This window comes from Crinia signifera, chromosome 1 (genome assembly GCF_055691185.1).
Source record: "Crinia signifera chromosome 1, ASM5569118v1, whole genome shotgun sequence".
In the NCBI taxonomy this organism is placed as follows: Eukaryota; Metazoa; Chordata; class Amphibia; order Anura; family Myobatrachidae; genus Crinia; species Crinia signifera.
In genome coordinates, this window is record NC_139217.1 from 360017841 (window position 1) to 360041988 (window position 24148).

General features: G+C 43.1%; 1 protein-coding gene across 2 annotated transcripts in view; it reads left to right on the forward strand.

Annotated features, from left to right (window-relative positions):
- LOC146009474 (uncharacterized) overlaps window positions 1-24148 on the forward strand; it is a 69486-nt gene that overhangs the window by 18361 nt on the left and 26977 nt on the right. For both annotated transcript variants that reach the window (XM_083149905.1, XM_083149895.1), the window contains exons 2-4: window positions 1119-2068; window positions 13793-13847; window positions 14112-14205. In XM_083149905.1, coding sequence (XP_083006031.1) covers window positions 1119-2068; window positions 13793-13847; window positions 14112-14205 — 1099 coding nt within the window. The remainder of the gene's footprint in view (window positions 1-1118; window positions 2069-13792; window positions 13848-14111; window positions 14206-24148) is intronic.

The window sequence follows — 24148 nt, forward strand, 5'->3', positions numbered from 1 at the left end:
GGCCGGTGGTGTTGCCGGGGGCATCCGTTCACTTCTCAGCCACTGTGAGCCGGCCGCGTCACCCGGGATGCAGGGGCCGCGTCAGAGCCGGCAGGAGAGGCCGCGGCTGCACTGCTTGGTCCAGGCCTCGATTTCCGGAGGCCGCGTCGGGATGCTGGCGGGTCCCGGGGGAAGTGAGGGGGTGACGCCTGGGCTGATTTCACACCCGCACCATGCGGGTGAGCTGTGGCGGGCGCCTGGGCTGATTGCACACCCGCCCCGTGCGGGTAAGCTGCTGAGCTGCGGCGAGCGCGTGGGGTCAGCCTTCTCCCCCGCTCCGGCCGCATCGTCCTCGGGGGATCGCGGTGCACGCTTCCCCCCTCCTCCACCGCTGCCTGCCTGCCCGCCTCCTCTGTCTCCGTCCCCTCCGCCGCAAGCTGCTCCTGAGGCCGGGGATGGTGGAAGCTCCGTGGATGGTGACGGAGCTCCACAGCATGCGACCATCCCCGGCCCCTTCCGGAAGTGAATAATATACATATATACATATACATAGTGTATGTATGTATATGTATATATGTGTGTATATATATATATATATATATATATATATATATATATATATATTTATAGAGAGAGAGAGAGAGAGATGGCGGCACTCAGAGTCGGTCAAACAACATTTAAGTGCTTAAAATCTTGAACCCCAAAACGTAGATTAAAGATTTTAAGCACTTAAATGTTGTTTGACCGACTCTGAGTGCCGCCATCACCTGCTCTATATGTTTGGTGGACGGGCCACACACGGAAGGCACCAGGGCAAAGACACCCAGGGATTTGGGGCAACGGAGGGCCGGGGACACTGTTGGACTATATATATGTGTGTGTGTGTGTATATATCATGCAATGTCCCTGCACCCGCTTTTTGTCTCGTCGGCTGCCGCGGTGCTGGTATAGGGTTAAATGTAGGCGCTCAAGGGATACCGCACCCGCCGGACTTCGTAGCTGCAATAAAGTCACACCACTACTGCCATTCAAGCAACGTTTCGGGACTTTTTATTGTCCCGTCCTCAGGCTATATACAAATTTGTAGCACTGTCTGAGCCTATTTTGTGTTTTCTGAAGACATTCTGTTTCTGTTTTAGGTATATTACGACTGTGGAGCTGTGCTGAACCCCACGGGCAAAGACCTCATTTTATCTCCCGGTTTCCCTAACAACTACCTCCCTGACTTGCACTGCTTGTGGCAGATCTTTGTTCCTGCTGGCTCTAGCATAGTTCTGGAAACTCTGGACTTTGATGTATTTGAAGGGAATGCTGAACCTGCAACCGACTATTCATCTGATCCCCACTCACATTCTGTCCATAAGAGAGATGGTCAGAATGGTCACATGGAGGCTTTTTTGTCAAATTACCTAGAAATTATTCCAACTGCAGATCAGGAAAGTACCGCAAATGAGGCCCTCAATGAAGCTATTACTCCAGAGGCATGGCCTAAGAGTGATAAAGGAATAAAACGGTTGTTAGAATTGCAAGATTTGACAAAAGAGCAAAGCCTTCAGGGTCAAGGGTCAGGCACCTCTCCGAAACAGAGATTGTCTACAGCTACAAGGAATTTTGTTGATCTTACTGAAGATGTCAACAAACCCTTGAATCTCCTGGCTCATGTCACTACTACAATGACAACCATTTTTTTCCCACAGGTGAGTGAAGATACAACATCATCGTCCATAAACATTGACACTGACCCCCTCACAACAAGTCCTGCAGTACTGGAAGTGTGCCCACTTGATGTTCTTTATATTACAGACCTGATCACTTATTCCTCTCGCTTTTGTGGATCAAATTCTCCCTTAAACAAAAGTTTGACCTTTGGGTCTCCTGTTGAAATGATTGAGGTGGTTTTGGAGCTAATTACAACCACTAACCATGGCCGAGGCTTTGCGATACTTTTCTCTTACCATAACCAGTCTTTGGTGACCACTTTGGGTGTTCAGGAGAGACGGGGCAGGGAAGGTGTTGTGCTGCTAGCTGTGATTGCTGCTACCATCTCGTTTGCTTTGGTTCTGCTGCTGGTGCTTTGCTTGTCTTATAGGTAAGAATCTACTGTTAATGTTCATGTCAAATAAAATACCAACTGTATTTATTAATCTATTCTGCAACATACATGTACACGGTACTAATATCTGCTATTTTTGATGACACATTTGGAAATTAATATGATTCATATAGTGAGCAACAGCCTCTACTGAACATATATATATAACTCATCTAAAGGGCTGTCTCTGGTCTTGCTTTTTACTGTTTACTTTTTACTTACATGTCAGTGTTACTGGAAACTAGTGCTTGGTTTGTGTCACCATACGTGCAATGATATCAGCAAAGTGCTATAACATCACTGCATTTGCGTCCTTAAAAATGTCAGCAATCAGAAGCTTGTAAGGTGCCCACTTTCCTTGTGATGCACATCCTGCTTCTTACCTTTTTAGGCAGGTGATGCTGGGCTGTTTATTCAGCTGGTATTTTCAGAGGTAAGAACATGCTGGATGCTTCTGTTCCACATCAGCAGGTGGCACTCTGTGTGTGTTGGGGTGGAGGTTGAGAAGGAGGGGAAATGGTGCCACACACTCCCACTCAAAAGTGGAAACATTTTAAATGGAACTTAACAGGATTGGCTAGTTACTAGTATTAGCTGTGACAAGATTTCACTACTCATTTATGAAAGATTTCAGGAACTGGACAAAACCTAGGTACCAGGTAGCCAATAGTACCCACCAAACAAACAAATAGGACGATGGCCTCTAAATTTGAATTGAAGTCAGAGAATACCCAACTTTCCTGGATTTTAGATAACATTGACTGGCTTCCGAATTCTATGTTGTTTTATCCACCTTTTTAACTGGTTGGTTCCCTTTTTATGAAATGCATCACTTTGCTATAGTTTTCACTTCCTTTTTATATGCTTACCCTTTAACTCATAAAGTGCTTATAGTGGACAATGGGAAAGGTGTATGGATGTCCCATCTACTGGCGCTTTAACAACTGAACATCCCTGTGTAGTTGGGAAACGATCCTCTTCTCTGACCACACAGTTAGAAGCTCTAAATCAGGGGTGGACAACCTGTGGCTCTTGTTCTTTTTTTTAAATGAGATGTGGCTCCCGCAGTCATGGACTATACAGCTGCTTGCCTCCCCTGACTGTGCGCTACTTTGCTTTGTGCTCAATGCAATGTCATGACTTCACATCATGGGAAGAGCATGCTGTACCCAGTGTCAGGAAGCTGGAACAGAGACTTTGAAGCAGTGAGAGGCTGGGTGCGGCGGCTGGAGAACAGAGCATGTGCGGCGGCCAGGCAGCAGAGCGGGTGAGGTGCCCGGATGTCAGAGCAGGTCTGCGTCTGCAGAGCTGGTGTAGGGGCTGTCTACTTACCTTTGTGAATAATTATTTCAACACTGAAATAAGTAAAACCAAAACATTGATCTGTTCTTATACACATGTCACAGAATTACTGCAAGTAGCTTCCCATACGAGCCAGAATTTAAAAAAATATATATTAAAAAAAGGTTTGTGAAATGTCCCACTAATTAAAAAATTACAGCAAAGTGAGAAGGCTATAAAGTTTTTTTGGTACTTGTGTAGTTTGACGGCGCCAGCATGGCCACACGCTACTTCTGGGTTCTGCGCTCGCCAAACTTTCTAAAATAAACTAAATAAACTTCATGCCAACGTGTATAGTTCGTACCCCCACTATCCACGTTGGCATGAAGTTGAATTTAGATAGCGTGGCAAGCCACTGAGCCCGTACCGTGGGCGAGCGCAGCGAGCCCCACAAGGGGACTCAGACGCACGGCCATGCTGGCGCCGTGAAACTACACAAGTACTGTTTTTTTTTTTTTATATTGGAAAGATTACATAAAATGTGCTTGTCGCACCCCTAGCCTAAATAAAAACCTGATACAAGGTCAAGGTCCTTCAAATGTCATTCCAAAGGCGCAAACATGAAATTAGTGCATGTCCTTGTGCTAACTAGGTTAAAACCCATATAAAGTAGGTCGTGGCCTTGTTATGCAGCCCACACACGTGCCGATCCCGGCGGTGCGATGCTGTACGATGGGGTGCGCGCTCCCGCGGCACCTCATCGTACAGTACAAAAAGTATGTGCTGCACATACTTTTTGTACTAGCTTTTTCTAGCACAGCATCGCATCGCATCGCATGCACATCGTATGCACAAGGCATACGATGCGATGCTGTGTGTGCTAGTTAAGCCCACAACGCACGCTGGAATCGGTGCGTGTGTGGGCTGCATTAGAGCTAGGCCACAACTATTTTCTGCATAGTATTGGCTCTTTTTGTTATTATAACATAGTTTTTAGCTCATTGCATCTGATTGGTTGGCCACTCCTGCTCTAGATGGTATACTGATGTTTTATAACTACCACACATCCCTCTTAGGGGATAAATGGATCCTCTTCTCTGCCTAACGTAACCGCAGAAGACAATCATATGTTATAGGTGGTCCAGCACGGAGATCATGACCGTGATATGTAGGCAAATGGTTGGCAAAATTATAGAAGATGGTATATAGTATAATACCATTTAATAACATACACAATACATAACCATATAAAACAATGGCTGGGGAATGTAGGGAAATGGGTAAATCATTGGTAATTGCCAATACGTGTAGTATTTATAAAACATCAGCATACGATCTAGATCGGAGAAGAAGATCATTTCCCCAACTCCACAGGGGTGTACAGTTCTTATTAAAGGGCCAGTAGAGGGGACAGACCTTGGATGTACCCACCATGCTGTATGCTGCTTCACTGCTCGCTTTGCAGATTCTCTTTTTTATAGCTTCTAGTGAACACATTGCAAGTAGTGTGGCACAGAATTGCTGTGTTTTTTTATTTATTTTATTATGCAAGTTAAAAACCACACAGAGCTCAAATACATTACAGGTCACTAAAGTAAGTGCTCAACAAGAGGTCCACTGTGACACTGGGTCCAGAGCCATAGGCTTGCACAAGATTACGTATTGTATAGATCGGAGAGACAAATGATCTCTTAATGACTTTTCTATACATAATTGGATGCATTTACCTTGACAGGCACAAAGTAACATCAAACAGTAATAATATATAGTCCAAGCTATTTCACACATATCGGGTAACAGTAGAATTACTTCATGGTGATGAATCTGAACTGGCAGCAAGTTGTCCACTTCAGTCTATAGTGTCTATTACACTTGGCTATGTCCTTTTCTTACAAATCAGTGAGATTATGTGGGCCATCAAGCAGGCACAGGGAGGGCACACACCGTGCTGCCAATGATTGTATTTCATGGTTCATTTGTATCTGCCACAAAGAGGTACTGGACTGTATCCCTTGTTTACTGTGTGTCTGAAAGGGGTCATTTGTTAGTCAGCCAGGAATTCTAACCCCTTTGGTCAGTGGGAGATGGGCTCAAAGAATACCTCCCTTCATCCTCTTGTACAATACCCTGCCAACACAGAAGACTGGCCAAAAGTATTCCCCACATGAAAATCCACCATGACCCTGCAAAATGCATTCCTACACTTTGATTGCAATTTGCTTATTGCCGTAAGACCTGCCCTATTTCCGTTATACATTCTTTATATGAGAAAGCAATAGAATACTGAAGGATAGCATTTTGGGGGAAGATGCAATGGGGTCCAATTTCACAAAATCACTGATTTCAGGGATCTGGTCAGCCATTTTTTAAAAAACAATATTTTTTTTTTCTAAATGGATTTTTTTTTTTTTACATTTATCGCAGCATTGTCATTTATTCAACACCATAATTGCTCAAAGATGATTGCCTATCTGCTGCTTACTAATTTCTAATGATGATGATTGTTAGTATCCTTCATTTAGCGTCTTTCATTTTCTAGACCAGGGGTAGCCAACTCCTGTCCTCGAGAGCTACCAACAGTTCATGTTTTCCATGTCTCCTCACAGTAGCTCTCGAGGACTGTAGTTAGCTGCCCCTGTTCTACAACATACTTGATAAATGTTAGGTAAAAGCTTTTACACTTTTTTCCCTTTTCAGTCAATTTCCCTTAATACTAATGAGCAGAGCAAGTGCTGCCCAGTAGTAACCCGCTCTCCCCCTGAGTCAGGAACATGACCCAGTAGCTAATCATACCCTCTCCTGGCCCCTAACCTCCCTGCTCAAGCAACAGCATATAGTTTACCGGCCATTGACCATTGCTTTATCCAATCCCTGAAGGAAAATTGAGCTGTACTAAGAATATAATAAAAAATTAGCCGTACACTATTTATAATATAATTTTGAACACAAGGGACATTATTGCCAGATCACTGCCAATAATTTACAGTAACATTATATTATGTTATTTAATATTACATTGCCACTATCACTTCATCAAACGCATGATGCCCGTGTCACGAGACTATAACTCTGCAGAAGACCGAATCTTAATCGGATTATATAAAAATGCCTGTCAATGATCCCACCCAGTGCAGTTGTCCGTTTTTATTTATTAATGATTAGTTAAACTCGCTCCTTCTTTTAAGTACTTAAACTTCGCTTTTATTGCTTTTACTATAGTAATTGTTGTTTGCAAGTGCGAACTTCCCAGAAACCCAATTAATCCTGGTGTTGGCTTCACTCGGTTATCCTTATTAGTTCAGATAGAAATATTTCTAGTTTAAATCCTAAAACCTCTACGAACTGTATCCCCAACAGAACGTCTCCCTGCCAGGAAAGAAGGGCTAATACTAAAGTAAGTGGTTGATGCTTTTACCAGAGGAATTTATTCTTTACAGTAATTGCAGTCTTTACCTCTATAACTCAAGAAGGCTAAACAGATTTTTTTTTTTTTTTGGAGACATAAATGCATATTTATGTATGTATGTCTTTGATGAATCTGCCCTGTTTTCAGAATTAAAGGTAAGCCCAATGAGTATTCTGAACATTTAAGCTCACTTATGTATTTTGTGGACATTCCCTAACCCTTCAATGATATGATATAGTCTTGGTATAGGTTCCATCTTTTTGTTTCTGTTTTATTGAAGTCTTTAGAATATTAATGTAAACAAATCCATATGCAAGAGTAGACTATGGCTTTTATTGATATTACTGTTCTTAAGGTGGCCATACACACGCAGATTTATCTGCAGATCTGTCTGGTTGGAACAAAAACATGGTTATGGATGAGAGCAAATGACAGTTGACCATTTGCTTGGAAATGCTGGAAACCTGACAAACTGTCACTCATCCATAACCATGTTTTTGTTCCAACCAGCCAGATAAATCTTACTAGTGTATGGGCAACTTTAGTCTTTTATATCTTATATATTTTATGCTGTCTACAATTCAATATACTATTTTTATGCCTATTAATACATTTACATTTTATATTTTATATTGTAACCTAATCTATGGTATTTTTTTTTTCAACCATCTGTATCAATACACTATCCATAATCTAACTACTATATTTTACTAGATCTATTTCATGTCAGTTACGTAAGGCCAGATTGATCTGACTTGTGCTGCTTATGAGGAGTCACTTTGCATTGCATGCAGTCTGCAGTATGTGATAGGTGAGGGCTGGGGATGGTCGCATGCATGTGAGCTCCTATCCACCGGAGCTTCCATCCTCGGCCCCCAGAGGGGCACCTCGGGGACAGGAGGACGAAGGAGGTGGATGGAGAGGGGGTGTGGAGAGGGCGGAGGAGAGGACCAGACACAGGATGCGGCGACCACTGAGGCAATGACCTCCATCGTGCCTAACCCTCTTTCCCCACAGCCATACCCACCCTGCATAATTACAAATGGAATACCAGCATTTGGAATTATGGCGTTGGCATCATCTTCAATGTTGGCATTCTGGCGCTGGTCTTCTGGCTGCTAGACAGGATGCTAGCACCAGTCTTCTGACTGCTGGCATCCTGTCCGCTGGGTTGCTGATCGCATACCGCACCCTTGTTCACAGGCTGCCAAAATTCGTTTAACTGATATACTGAAGTGACAAATGTCATGCGATAGATGTCAACTATTGTGTTTAACCTCCTCTTTCCTAGCAAAGTGCAGCAAATCATCGGGGCATAGAATTGACAGGTGAACTGACAATCTCTGTGGATATGTTGACTCATGCCATCTGAATATCTTACCACTGCTCCCAAATATATCGAAGTACAGAATATTGGGTTCAAATGGACCTTCAACCTCCCAAAAATGGTTGATTGGGTACATATTAGTTAATATGCTGGCCACACTATTTATTTGAAGTCTGCAGTCTATGACCGTGGGGATAGTTTGTGTTGAAGGAGTCGGCACTTTAATAATTTAGTGTGTGTGTGGCAGGCTCCTCCCCCCCTCTATCCCCACCCAGACCCTAGTCTGTAATTTTCTTTTTCTTACTTTGAAACTCTCATTTGAGGACAGGCATACAGTTCAGCTATGTCTGCCTGCTATGTCGGAACCCTGGGGGGTATGGTCGCCGCTGGGTGCATCATGCCTCCACGACACGGCCACTGGTACCACCGCAGCTGTATGCAGCTTGCTATGGGTCCACGGCCATCTGCCACTCCTCCAGGAGTAATCTGACAGGTAAGGGTGCACTTGCGCCACCGTGGCACGTCACCAGAGTAACGCACTGGTCGGCATGAGGACACACACTCTCAGGGTGGCTGTGTTCGGTGCGCCCTCCCTTGACAGCTGCGTTAGAGGATGCCGGCTGCGACGTACTCCGAGGTATTGTAACTGCTATTGTGGGTGTTTAAACTTGGCGCCACTTTTAAACGTGTGGGTGGCCGGACAGGGGGCGGAGCTACTCTCCCTTCTCTTCTGCAGCGGATGACATCCCCTCAGAGCGGGTGCCATCTTCTCCCTCGCAGTGCTCATTTGCAGTGGATGGCTGCAGGTCCTGGTCACTGGGCAGTGTACTGCGCTCCCTCTGATTTACTTCAGGGGCACTGTGAGACTTTCAGGGTGTAAATATTTTACACACTAATGTGCAGCAATTTTGGGTTTGTGAGCCACAAACAATAAGGGTACTTGTGTATTATCACGGCATCCCCGATTTCCATCGCAGGGCATTGTAGAACCACAAAATCGTGTCGCATGCGATGAGATGCGATTATACCCGATTTTTTATTGTACAGGCACCCAGACCCGATTTTACATTGTACACCCACCCTGATGGGTGATGACAATGTTAAATGCCACCCATTGTTAACGCCACCCCACTATCAACGCCAACCCGAAGCGTGGCGAGCGCAGTGGTATGCGTCCTCCGACCTTTTCATACCCCCACTATCGACGTCGGTGTGGAGTTGATTTTTCCTAACTCTTTTGACACAAAGTTCTGTTGCTTTTAGAATTGCACTTTTTAATTTTTCCCACTTATCCTGCACTCCTTCCAAGTTCTTCCACTTTGCCAAAGAATCCCTTACAGAGTTTCCCATCTCTACAAAATCAGCCTTCCTAAAATCTAACACCTTTTGTTTTTGTGTGCGATGAGTCAGTCTCTGTCTTTATTTTGAACCATACTGCTTGATGGTCACTGGATCCCAGATTTTCACCCACATTTATGTCAGATATTCTGTCACCATTTGTAAGTATTAAGTCTAATATTGCCTCCTTACGAGTTGGCTCCCTCACCAATTGCTGGAGGGATGCTCCTTGCAAGGAATTCAGCATGTCCCTACTTCTGGTGGAACTTGCAACAGGCAGCTCCCAGTTTACATCAGGTAGATTAAAGTCTCCCATGATTATCACCTCTCCTTTTAATGCCATTTTATTGATGTCCTACAATAGGCTCTTGTCTAGTTCCTCTTCCTGACCTGGTGGTCTGTAGATCACCCCTATACGAAGAATCGCCTTCTCTCCTGTTTCTATGGTCACCCAAAGGGCCTCCGTTTTTTCTTCAATACTTTGTATTAAGGTAGTCTTTATATTTTTTTCACATATATTGCAACCCCTCCTCCAATTTTTCTCATTCTGTCCTTCCTAAATAAAGTATACCTTCCCTTTTTCACTCAGATGATTCTGATGGTGATTCTTACTTAGAGGAGGGTGAATTCATTCCAGAAACAGAACCTGATCTTCTCCTGGAGGAAACAGGGGAAGATTATTCTTCAGGGATTGACTGTTTGATAAAAGCTGTCATGTTAACCCGTAAAATTGCCGATGCAGACATCCTGCTCGGGTTTCTATTTTTGGGAAAACCCAAAAACAAACCATTTCGTTTTCAGATTCCAAGGAATTGGAAAATCTGGTTTTAGCAGTATGGAAAATGCCCGATATTTCAAATGTCTAAACATCTAAGATTATTATACCCTTTTTCTCCTGCATCCAGGGTAATATGGGAAACACCTCCTCCACCAGATGTTTCCATCTCCAGGTTTTCTAAAGGTACTACTTTACCAGTTCCTGGTGCAGTAGCCTTAAAAGTGGCCCCAGACCGTCTGTTGGAAACTACTTTGAAGTCAGTCTATACGCCCGGCCCTGGCTAGTGCATGGGTCAGTAGGGCTGTGGAGGAGTGGGTGATGAACTTGCCATGGTACTGCAGCAAAACAAGCCTAGAACGGATTTTTTACCTTTGGCAGAATACATTAGGGTTTCTGCTGCATATTTGGGGGAGGTTCTAGCGACTTAACTGGTTTGGGAATGAGAATTTCAGCCTCAACGGTCTTAGCTATACAGGTGATGTGTTGTTTGGGTCTGAACTTGATAAATTAATTTCGCAAGCAACATGGGGGAAATCAACCTTTCTCCCTTCTTCAGCCCCAGCTGCGAAGTGATAATTTGTTGGTCTTTCCTTTCAGGCCTTTCGTGGTTCCACAGGATTTAGAGGCAAAACCCGAGGAAGCTTCTCTTTCCGAGTCCACAGAGGTGTGTCTCCAGATTGACACACACCAAAACTGGGGCATGATGGGCTTCCCACCCACATGGGGCACCCCATTGGGGGCGTGAGGCTGATGACTTTCAGGGAAACCTTGCAGTCACATTGCATCAAGTTCACTTTTCATCCAAACCGTTTTTTTACTACCAGTCTCTCACTTTTGCCTTCAAAACAAGACACTCTATTTTCCTCTGTTCAGAACCTTCAAAGTTCAGTTTCTAATTGTCCCAGTTCCAACGGAACAAAGGTTATTACTCCAGTTTTTTCATGGTACCGAAGCTGGAAGACTCGATACACCCAATCCTGAACCTAAAAAATATTAAATTTATTTATCACAAATTCAAAATGGAATCCATCCATTCCATGATCGCTGGGTTGGAACCTGGACAAAAACGCATATGTACATGTTCCAATATGGGAACCTCATCAAAAGTTCTTAAGATTTGCGATTCAAAATTGCCATTACCAGTTCAGGGCATTACCAGTTCAGGGACTTTCTTAGGCCCCTTGCATTTTCATCAAAATTATGGCATGCATGACTTTGGCTCTTCGTCTTTGGGGAATAACCGTTGTTCCATACTTAGATTACCTTCTTCTGAAGGCCCCTTGCAAGGAGGAACTTGCAGCAGATGCTCTGGAGACATGTCAGTTCTTAGTACAGCATGGATGGATACTGAATTTCCAGAAGCTACTTCCGTCTCATAGATTTACTTTTCCTGGGTCTGACATTGGACACGGTAACAGAGAGGGTTTTCCTTCCAATGGAAAAGGTACTGGCATTACAGAAGATGGTATGGCAGGTGTTACGCCCTCGCAGGCGAGTACCACACCGGTCTTGGCCAGTCTAGAGCCATTAGATTTACTGAAGTGGACTCTCGCTTGATCCGTTTGAGTAGCTTGGGAAGAAGTGGAAACGGAGGGAATAAGTAGTCTAGGTTGTATTTTCATGGAACAAAGAGAGCATCCACTGCCAATGCTGTCGGGTCCTGTGATCTGGCACAATACAGGGAAAGCTTGTGATTGAGTCTGGAAGCCATAAGGTCTATTTTTGGTGTTCCCCACCGGAGCGTCAACTGGTGAAAACTCTGTGGGTTGAGAGCGGTTATAACTCCTGGTTCCTGGATCTGCCAATGCTGCTGTCCCATGACTTTTGGTACTTCACTGTATGTAAATTTGACAGCTGAATCAAAACAATCCCTTCACCCACTAAAATGAGCCATAAATATGATCTGACATGTCCACTGAATGGAGATGAAACTAGAAATATTTAAAATCCATCAAAAATGTTTAGTAAAGAATGATGTCTACAGATTCCACTGTTTTAGTTACCCTATTAATCTAATTCCTAGCACTATTTTGTCTTCGCCACCCTGTCACACCGCTCCTACCCCTTAAACACACTTTCAGAGGGCAGGGGTATGGTAAGTATACTTAGAAGACCTATGCGGGGATTTCCTCCTTCGGTATGCCGCCATTGGTATACTGACCGCTGGTCATCTTTATGTATCCCGTATTAAGTAATGAATGATGGAGAAAAGGAAAGTCCGAGTGAAACCCTTCATAACTTTTATTGGAAGTATTTCTACTTTGGCCAATGTATACTTTGGTTTACATGCTTGTACAGATGTAGTGCCGCTCATTCAGCCTACCTATAGTGTTTATATGGCGGCACATGGTGCAAGGCATTGCAATACATTTTATCAGCTTGGCAATTGGAGGTGGCGTTGCCGAATGAGTGCAATACCAGTGATCATCCACCAGATGTCACTTTTTGAAATCTTCACTGCGCACTTGTGAAATGTGTGCTGCAGCGTGTGCATGAAGTGACTACAGTATTAAAAAGCTCTGTAGCACAGGAACTACTTTGCTACTACTGTACTGTTCAGTAAGCTACAGTACTGTAGATAGATACTAATAAACACAATTACATTGAAGTGCGTATCATTACACTATTTTATAACTTGCTATGGGCACAGATGCTAATGCGTTTCATTGGTTTGGTCAAAAGGCGCTAGGATGAATCTGAGTGGAAGCTTTGGCCGCTCTTATCAGGTGTGTAGGCTAATGGATAAGCGCGCCTCTCTGCATGTTGTACAGTATGCCTGAGTTTGATTATTAAAGGGAACTTATTTAAAAAAATAAGTAAATTAATAAACAAATTTACAGTATGTCAGTTACTGTATATTTAACACACAAAAAATCCTGCCTCCCTATAAAGCTTTCTGTGCGTCTGCATGGGCACGAACAGCTTTTATTGCATTGTACTGTAATGGCTAAAGCTATAAGTGATATCTCTATAAATATAATGGGGAGGCATAAAAGCTCCTCCCTAAGTTCCTGGATGCTAAAACACTGTGTTTGGCCTCTTTTATACAGTATTTCCTATTTGCGGTACTCAGAAGTAATGTGCTAGGTGGACAATTGGAGGGGAGGAGCTTTTATCTCTTCCCATTATACAGTTGGAGCCGCAGCGATTTTCACAGGGATGAGACGCACGAGCGTCTCATACTGTAGTATACAGTGTAAGCTCGCTCCGCTCGGCGAATGGCGGGGTTGCATCGGTACAGTATATCAATCCTCCGCTAGATTGGTGGAGCATGGTGAGCATCCACGCCCCTTGGCGGATGGGAGCGCAAGAAAAAAGGATCGCCAAAACCTCTGCGATGGCGGCAAGAATGAGAGGTGCTCCATCTGTACTTTGTGTTCTGCACAATGAAATACGGTATCATATTTCTAATGGGTTGTGTTTTCAGGAGTTTCTTGGAAGGCATAGATAGTACAGTATATACTGTAACACTTGGAAATGCCAAGTCAGGGGCTTTATGTTAAGAGTGACTAGTGGAATAAGTGATTGAGATGATTGATAAATGTATTGCACATATCGCTAACATTGCTCATTATGTGTTGGATCATTTAGGCAGAAGATATGTCGCAAGAGAGCACACAATGACACCCAGATGACAGCCCAAGAAGTAAGTTTGATATTTTTTATTGACTTGCAGATGGTGCAAGTTCTTCATTTTGTAACATCTACAGTAAGTTAGGTCGTGAATTAATCGTTGACCCCAAAACCTTTTCTAGAGTGCTACAGTAGTTAGAAATATTTTAGCAGGGATTGTGGTAACATGATTTACAAATTGGTAAAATGAAACTAAAGGCTATGTGAACACCGACATTTTTCCATAGGACATGTTTTCATATAACCTGTGGTATTTTATGAAGCATTGTTTTATCAGGGTGGCATTCAGAATACAGCCTTGGAAGTCAATGAACTTCAGTTGGTGATCGCAGAAGATCTTCAAAACAGGGAATTGGAATCTGCCAGTCATGGTGAGGAGAGAACAAGGTTTAATGTTCAGCTATTCTATATACTCTCTTCCACATCCAGAAATTTTATTCAGTCTGGGTGAACTATAGGGAGCACAGATGGAACCCTAGGCAGGGTAAACTTTTAGGGATCCTCAGCATGAAGTTACCAGCATTACTTCCATGTTAATGATACTATTGATGATGGTCCTACAGATTTGTACTACCCCGCCATCATAGAGCAAATAACCCTTCCTCATAAGTGAATGTGCCAGATCATATTGCCTGCATACCCATAGTTCTGTTTCTAAGGGATGTATGAATGGTTTGCTGTCCCAGCTGTAACTTTTATATAAAAGATGATTCTCAACTTCCGGTACTTATGTAGTATCTGGGCGTCCGATTTTGTGATTGTATGCCTTACCTTAACCCCTTCCCGACATTTGACGTACATTTACGTCATGGCCGGGATGTACTTCCCGACACATGGCGTAAATGTACGTCATGGCTTTAAACTGTCACCGCGTCTATAGACGCGGTGACAGTTTAAACATGTCTGCTGTCCCTGACAGCAGACATGTCCCTGCATGCCCAGGGGGGGCTGCGATGCCGCCCCCCCGTCGGCGATCGCTGTGATTGGCTGTTCAGTGTGAACAGCCAATTACAGCGTTTTCTGTGTCACCGGCGAATAACGTTCGCTGGTGACACAGGGATCGGTGGTGATTGGTGCTGTAAAGTACAGCACCAATCACCACGGGGTGTAAGGGTGACACTGGTGTCACCCCACCTCACCCCACCCGCCCCCAAAGGCCGTGATTGGTTCGTCGGACCGACGAACCAATCACAGCCATGGAGGGTGATTTAAACTAACGGTGACTGCACTGCAGACGCCATTCCGGTCTGGAATTGCGTGCAGTGCGGTCACCGTGCCTATCTGCCGCGATATACTGACCTGATCCTTGCAAACACTTACCTGATCACTGCTTGTAGCGTTCCTGGATCTTGTTACTTCTTGTGACTTCCTGTGTTGTGCTGTGCTGTGTTGTGCTGCTGCAGTGTGTTCGAGTTATAGAGAGAGAGATAGAGAGAGATAGAGAGGGCTAGTGACAGAGAGTGCTATATTTTGTGCTGCTGCAGTGTGATAGAGTTATAGATAGAGAGATAGAGAGAGATAGAGAGAGATAGAGAGATAGTGACAGATTGTGCTATATATTTTTTATATATATACAGCTGTACTGCGTGTGCAACTGACTGCTGCCCCCCCCCCCTTTTGTGCTGATCAGTATAAATTAACTGATCAGCAACTTTTTGGGGGCGCAGGTTTTTTTTTTATATATATACCTGTCAGTGCTGCTGCTGCAGTGTCATAGAGTGATATATAGTGAGAGATAGAGAGATAGAGAGAGATAGTGACAGAGAGTGATAGAGAGTGCTATATTTTGTGTCTGCTGCCCCCCTTTTGTGCACCCCCAGCAACTTTTTAGGGGTGCAGGGGTTATTTTTTATATATATAACTGTCAGTGCTGCTGCTGCAGTGTCATAGAGTGATAGATAGAGAGAGATAGAGAGAGATAGTGACAGAGAGTGATAGAGAGTGCTATATTTTGTGTCTGCTGCCCCCCTTTTGTGCACCCCCAGCAACTTTTTGGGGGTGCAGGGGTTATTTTTTATATATATAACTGTCAGTGCTGCTGCTGCAGTGTCATAGAGTGATAGATAGTGATAGATAGTGAGAGATAGTGAGAGAGAGAGAGAGAGAGAGAGAGAGAGAGAGAGAGAGAGAGAGAGATAGTGACAGAGAGTGATAGAGAGTGCTATATTTTGTGTCTGCTGCCCCCCCCTTTTGTGCTGATCACTATATCTGAGGTGATCAGCAACTTTTTGGGGGTGCAGAGGTTTTTTTTTTATATATACCTGCCAGTTGCACTGTCAGTTGCACCAAAGGTTGTGCACCTGCTGCCCCTCACTGGTAATCAGTGTCGCATCACTGATCACCTTTTTTTTTTTTTTTGAGGGTGCTGTGGGGTCTTTTTTTAATTTTTTTTGATCAAATTTTTTTGAAACATTTCACTACCAGAAACACAAAAATAAAAATGTCATCCCAAATGTCATCCCAAATGTCATCCCAGTCATCCAGAAGAATGTATTCAGCGGAGGAGGCATATGCCATGCTTGCCTCTGACTCTGACACAGCCAGTGAGGCAAGCGGGGAATTTGAAGGATTCATCTTAAGCTCCTCTTCCTCCTCTAGTGATGAGGGACCCCCTCAAAGACGCCCCCGTAGAGCAGCTGAGACCCCCCCCCCCAATAATTGATCTCGTATGGACCCCACCACCAGACAATTTTGAGCCCCAGGTTCCTGAGTTTTTGGCCATCCCAGGAATCCAATTTGATTCCACAGGTCTCAGAGAAATTGACTTTTTCAAATTATTTTTCTCTGATGATTTTATAAATTTAATGGTGGACCAAACTAATTTATATGCCCAGCAGTTTATTGCTCAAAACCCCACATCATTTGCTAGGTGGACCCCTGTAGATGCAGTAGAGATGATGACGTTTTGGGGTCTAGTGTTTCATATGGGCATAGTAAAAAAGCCAGAAATTAGGCAATATTGGAGTACAGATGTTCTGTACAGCACCCCACTTTACCGTATGGCCATGACCCGGACTCGTTTTGAGTTAATCCTTAAATTTTTGCATTACAACGATAATGCACAGTGCCCACCCAGAGATGATCCCACCTTTGACCGGCTATTCAAAGTCAGGCCGGTCATTGATCACTTCAGTGCCAAATTTGAAGAGATGTACATCCCAGATAAATTCATTTGCATAGACGAGTCCCTTATACATTTTAAAGGAAGAGTTAAATTCCGCCAGTACCTTCCCAATAAGAGGGCAAGGTATGGCATAAAAATGTATAAGCTGTGTGAAAGCACCTCAGGGTACACTCACAGGTTTAGGGTATATAAAGGGAAGGATTCAAGAATTGAACCGCCAGAATGCCCCCCCTCCCTCGTAGGTGTTAGTGGAAAAATTGTCTGGGATTTAGTGCACCCCTTCCTGGATAAAGGTTATCACCTCTATGTGGATAACTTTTACACCAGCATCCCCCTGTTTAAGGCCCTTGGTTCAAGAGGTACAGCAGCTTGCGGTACTGTGCGCAAGAACCAAAGAGGCCTCCCAAAAACGCACATTGCCCAAGTAATGAGAAGGGGTGAAAGCAGGGGAATATGCACCGAAAATATGTTGTTGGTCAAATATAAGGACAAGAGGGATGTCCTTATACTGACAACAATTCACGGAGACAGTACCACCTCCGTCCCTGTACGAGGTACCAGTACCCACACCTCAAAACCTAATTGTATCCTGGATTACAATAGGTACATGGGCGGAGTGGATCTTTCAGATCAGGTACTGAAGCCGTACAGTGCCCTGCGGAAAACAAAAATCTGGTACAAGAAGCTGGCCGTGTATATCATCCAGATGGCACTGTATAACGCTTACGTGCTATTCCGTTCTACCAGCCAGAGGGGGACATTTATGCACTTTCAAGAGGAAGTCATAAAGGGCCTAATATTTGGGAACCAGCAGGCAGAGGGCCCCAGTACTTCTAGTACTGGCCCCCGTATTGTACCAGGGCAGCATTTTCCTGATGAAATCCCCTCCACTGGAAAAAAGGGCAGGACACAAAAAAGGTGCAAAGTTTGCTATAAAAAGGGAATAAGAAAGCAAACTATTTTCCAGTGTGACACTTGCCCCGACAAACCCGGCCTATGTATAAAGGAGTGTTTTAAAATATACCACACATCTATGGATTATTAGGTTCATAATTTCACCGTGCTTCGGGGGTCTTGCTAATGCCACATAGCACCCACCATTCATTCCACCAGAATCTGAGCCGCAAAATCCAAAAATCACTCCTTCCCTTCTGAGTCCTGCCATGCACCCAACTGGTATTTTTTGGTCACATGTGAGGCATTGCCGTACTCGGGAGAAATTGGGGCACAGATTTTGGGGTGCTTTTTCTCCTTCATACCTTCTGAAAATGAAAAATTTTGAGCCAGAACTGCATTTTTGTGTAAAAAAATGTAATTTTTCATTTTCACTGCCCAGTTGTATCAAAATTGGTGAAACCCCTGGGGGTTTGAAATGTACACTATACCCCTAGATGAATTCCCTGAGGGGTGTAGTTTGCAAAATGGGGTCACTTGTGGGGGGGTTTCACTGTATTGGTGCTTTGGGGGTCTTGCTAATGCGACATAGCACCCACCAAAATTCCACCAGAATCTGTGCTGCAAAATCCAAAAATCACTCCTTCCCTTCTGAGTCCTGCCATGCACCCAAATGGTATTTTTTGGTCACATGTGAGGCATTTCCATACTCGGGAGAAATTGGGGCACAGATTTTGGGGTGCTTTTTCTCCTTCATACCTTATGAAAATGAAAAATTTTGAGCCAGAACTGCATTTTTTTAAAAAATGTAATTTTTCATTTTCACTGCCCAGTTGTACCACAATTGGTGAAACCCCTGGGGGTTTGAAATGTACACTATACCCCTAGATGAATTCCCTGAGGGGTGTAGTTTGCAAAATGGGGTCACTTGTGGGGGGGTTCCTAACTTTTAGCATCTTATGGTGCCTAAAAAATAATCTCATAAAAAGGAGGCTCCAAAATCAAGTAGGTGCTCCTTCTATTATGAAGCCTGTGGTTTGGTCAACGTGCACACTAGGGCCACATATAGGATATTTATGAAAATAAAAGAATTGGGGGAATCAATTTTTAGTCACATTTCTCTAGTAAAATCTACTGTGTTCCTTAGAAAAATGTATTAAAATTGCAAATCTGCAAAAAAAATGAAATTTTGAAATTTCACCTACACTTTGTTTTAATTCCTGTGAAACACCTAAAGGGTTAACAAACTTCCAAAATGCTGTTTTGAATACTGTGAGGGGTGCAGTTTTTGAAATGGCATCATTTATGGGGGTGTCTCACATACAAGTCCCTCAAAGTCACATCAGAACTGAACTGGTCCCTAAAAAAATCAGTGTTTGAAATTTTCTTGAAAATTTGAGAATTTGCTATTCATATTGTAAGCCTCCTAGTGTCCCAAAAAATTAAAAGGAAGTTGAAATAATGATGGAAACATAAAGTAGACATATGGTCTATGTTAGTTATTAACTATTTTGAGTGGTATGATTATTTGTCTCACAAGCAGAAAATTTAACATTTTGCAAATTGCTAAATTTTCCATTTTTTTACGACATTTTGGTATTTTTCACAAAAAAACACAGACTGTATCGACCCAAATTTACCACTAATTTGAAGTACAATGTGTCACGAGAAAACAATCTCAAAATCACTGGGATAAGTAAAAGCAAAAAAAAGTTATCCCCACTTAAGTGATACATGTCAGATTTGAAAAAAAGGGCTCTGTCAGGAAGGCAAAAACATGCTGTGTCAGGAAGGGGTTAAGGCATACAATCAGATGCGATGCGATGCGATTCGATGCGATTTTGCATAGGATTCAATGTTAAGAAGGTCCTGTTCATTTCCCCACTATCCAAGTGGGCATAGAGTTGATTTTATATAGCGTGGCGAGCGCAGCGAGCCACCGAGCCTGAAGCGTGGCGAGCGGACGCATATTTCTTAAAAAGTATTCTGTGTCCCCTCGCGGGGCTCGCTACGCTTCGGGCTCGGTGGCTCGCTACGCTCGCCACAGGTTTATATCCAACTCCATGCCCACTTGGATAGTGGGGAAAGGAAAAGGACCCCTTTTTCCCATTGAATTCTATGTTAAAATGGACTCAGACCATTTTAACATTGAATCCTATGGAAAAATCTTGACCATCGCATCGCACACGATTTGGTCGCATGCGATGCGATGCGATCCGATTTCTAAATCGGACGCCCAGATACTACATAAGTACCCAACTTCCTGATTTCAGGAAGGAGATCAAGCCCAGTATAGTGAGCAAGAGTAGTGCTTGAGGTACTGGCAATACAATCTTATATGAAACAAAGGAACAGATTTAACGAGTGCTATTCTTGTTATTACTCATTACGAATGATAAATGATACTGTAGTCCAGTCAATCAGCTCCTGTCAGGTGTTTGAAAATATGACAAGCTGAATGGCTGGAGCACCATTTATCATTCGTGAAGATTGATAACAAGAATAGAGCTTGTTAAATCTACCCCAAAGTGAGAAAGTTAGAAGGAGATATGTCCATCGTAGAGAGTTTAGACATATTCCCTCCCCACTCTCATTATCTAACACAGATGGAGCGCCTCTCTTCCTCGGCCGAGGATCGCTAGAATGTCCTCGCTGGCGATCGACAGTGCAGAGGTGCTCCATCTGAATGGGACGCGCGTGTGTCTCACACGCATGCGCATCCCAGTTTCAGGATGGCGCCGCTGCGTTTCCCTGCCAGTCTCCACTTCAGGAAGACGGGCAGGGATAGGGGGGGGGGGGGGTCGGCGGGGACCTGTAGACGGCTCCGTAGACCAAAAAAATTGGATGGTCCCGTGAAAAGTGGGACAGTTCGGAGGTATGCTATGTATGTATGTATGTATGTATGTATTTATCTGTGTGTGTGTGTGTGTGTACAGTGCCTTGCAAAAGTATTCACCCCCTTGGCATTTTTCATGTTTTGTTGCCTCACAACCTGGAATAAAAATGGAATATTTGAAGGTTTGTAGCAATGCCTACAACTTTGAAGATTATGTGTTTGTTTTTTATTGTGAAGCAAACAACATATGGCACAAAATAACCAAAAACTTCAGTGTGCAGAACTATTCACTAAATCAGTATATTGTAGAGCCACCTTTTTTTGAGGCAATAACAGCTGCAAGTCGCTTTGGATAAGTCTCTACAAGCTTGCCACATCTTGCCACTGGGATTTTTGCCCATTCCTCAAGGGAAAACTGCTCCAGCACCTTCATGTTGGATGGTTTCCGCTTGTGCACAGCAATAATCAAGTCTGACCACAGATTCTTAATTGGAGTGAGATCTGCACTTTGACTAGGCTGTTCCAACAGATTTAAACACTTACCCTTAAAGCACTCAAGTGTTGCTTTATGGTCATTGTCCTGATGGAAGGTGAACCTCCGTACCAGTCTCAAATAACAGGGAGACTAAAACAGGTTTTTCTCAAGAATATCCCTATATTTATCACCATCCATCTTTCCCTCGACTCTAATCAGTTTCCCAGTCCCTGCTGCTGAAAAAAATCCCCACAGCATGATGCTGCCACCACCATAATTCACTGTGGGGATGGTGTTCTTGGGGTGATGGGATGTGTTGTGTTTAAGCCAGACATAGCATTTTCCTTAGTGGCCAAAAAGTTCAAATTTAGTATAGTCTGACCAGTACACCTTTCTCCTTTTGGTGAGTCGCTAACATGCCTTTTGGCAAACTCAAAACAAGCCTTTTTTTTTTAAATTTCAACTTTATTTTCATTTTTCATTTCTTACACAAGTAGAAAACAATGTTTAAAAAGACAAGAATACCTTACATATAATACTCTTCATTTTCCCCCACATCGGATCCCTCCATTTTATACAGTGATTTTACAGCTTATCTTTACATCAGGGGGCGAACTCCACCTCTCCCGCATCTTTATTCTCAATTTAAATTTAAATTTGTTTATGTGCCTTATCTGATCCTTACCGATATCACCCTTAATATATACTTTAGTGTTTTATTTCTTCTGTGTTCCGTGCTTCATTCTCTCTGTTTCGTGTTAACTGTATCTACATCTCTCTTTAGTATTAGTTATATCTACCTACCTACTCCCTGTGTGCTATCACCTCCTTCAGCTACTTCATATATGTGACCTTCTCACATCTTATTTGTTCTATTCTTGACAAAAATTCCTATGTGCATCAATTTTTATTTTAACTTATTCTAATATATGTGGGATTCACGTGTCTATTTCTATAATTTTATTATTCGCTCTATTGTGTCCTGTTTATTCTATTCTTGGGTCTTCTTACATATAATTTCTATGTGCTCTACCATTTATCTTATCTCCTTCTAATATATATGTGATTCAAATATTAATTTCTTCGCATTTCATTATTCCCTCTATTTTTGTGCACCCCTCTTTCCAGGAGCCGTGGGGTTCGCCCCTCGATTTACATTTTTTCCTCGTCTGTATCCTTCCATATGGAGATTTTACTTTCTTAACTAATTCCGATTGTTTATATTTAATTCCCAGGTTTTGGGCATGCATTCCGGTATTCTTTTCATTACATATTACCATAACATTTACTACTAACTTCTATCCCTCCCACCCTCCCCCTTTAGGTTGATTTTTACTTTTTACTTTTTCCCTTTTCACCTTCCTACCTCACATTATAGTTCTGGTTACTTTGATTTTCCTTAACTATTACTTCCCCCTTCTACATCTTCCAGTTGTTCCAGACCTTATAGAAAATGGTTATCCTCCCCCTTGCCATGTACGTAAATTTTTCATGTGCCATAGTAGCGTTTATAAGGGCTTTCCAAGTATCTACGTCAGGGCCTTCTTTAGCCATCCACTTACGGGCTATACAGGTTTTGGCCAAAGTAAATGCTATGATAGCAAACAGTCTTAGGTATTTTTCCATTGTCCCCTTCTTTATATTAGACAGTACGCAGGCAGATGGTGTACAACTTTCCCTAGGGACTCCTCTGGCCACCAATTCATTAATCACCTCTTCCCAGAATTTAATTACCTCTGGGCAGGACCAAAGCAAATGCCAGAAAGTGCCTATATTATTTATGCATTTAGGGCAATTAGCACTATCTCTCCCCCCGATTCTATACAGTAACTCTGATGTCATATACGTCCTGTGGACTATGAACAACTGAATCTGCTGCTGACTCACTTGATTGGTTGCTAGAGTTACATTTGCAAGAGTCTCCTGCCATTCCTGTTCGGAAATAGGGCCTAGGTCTGTCTCCCATTTAGTCTTCAATTCCCTATGGATTTCTTGACCAAGAGCCCGATATATATAGGATACCTCGTGTCTCCCCGGGCATCTCTTAAGTAGTTTTTTAGTTGCTGCATGTTCTAATTTCGGGCCAGCCCTTCCAAATTGGGTGTTGCAGGCATGACGCAGCTGCATGTAACTAAACAGGTATTTGTTGGGAAGTGAAAATTCAAATTTAAGGGACTGAAATGATCTTAACTCACCATTTTCATATAATTGTCCCAGGGCTTTGACCCCTTTTGATCCCCATATCTTCCCCACTTGTAAGTTCCCTAGCTCTATTAATGCTCTAGCTCCAGCCAGGGGCGTTTCAGGATCTATTCCCTGATTTCCCAATATTCCTTCCACCTGTTTCCACACTAGATTCATCTGTCTAATAATTGGTGGCCATTTCCGCCTCGTATTGCTACTCAGTAACATCTCCAAGGGTGTATGCCCAGAGGTTAGGATCCTTATTATCTCACTAAAGCCATCCTATTCTGTCCCTCTTTGGGTCAATATTCTTAAGTGTGCTAATTGTGTGGCTAGATAGTACAGCCAGAGGTTCGGCAATGCCAGTCCTCCCTCCCCTTTTGGACGGGTTAAGGTTTCTAATTTTAATCTTGGTCTTTTATTAGACCAAATTAGAGATGATATTAATCCTTCTATTTGACGAAAAATTCATCTTGGAAGATATACTGGGGAGTGGTGTAACACATATAAAACCTTCGGCTGCACTATCATCTTGACCAAATTGATTTTCCCTGTTACCGTCAGAGGGAGACGCCCCCAGGGTTCTATTTTAGATTTAATATACTCAATTTGCGGGGTTATGTTTAATATTTCAAACCTTGAGGTGTCCCTAGTGACCCTTATCCCTAAATACTGGAACTCTTCAACCCATTTAAGTGGGGCCGGAGCTGTAATCAATGGGGAACATGGACCCTCCAGAGGTAATATACAAGATTTACTCCAATTGATGTTAAGGCCCGAGTATCCCCCGAATCTCTCCAC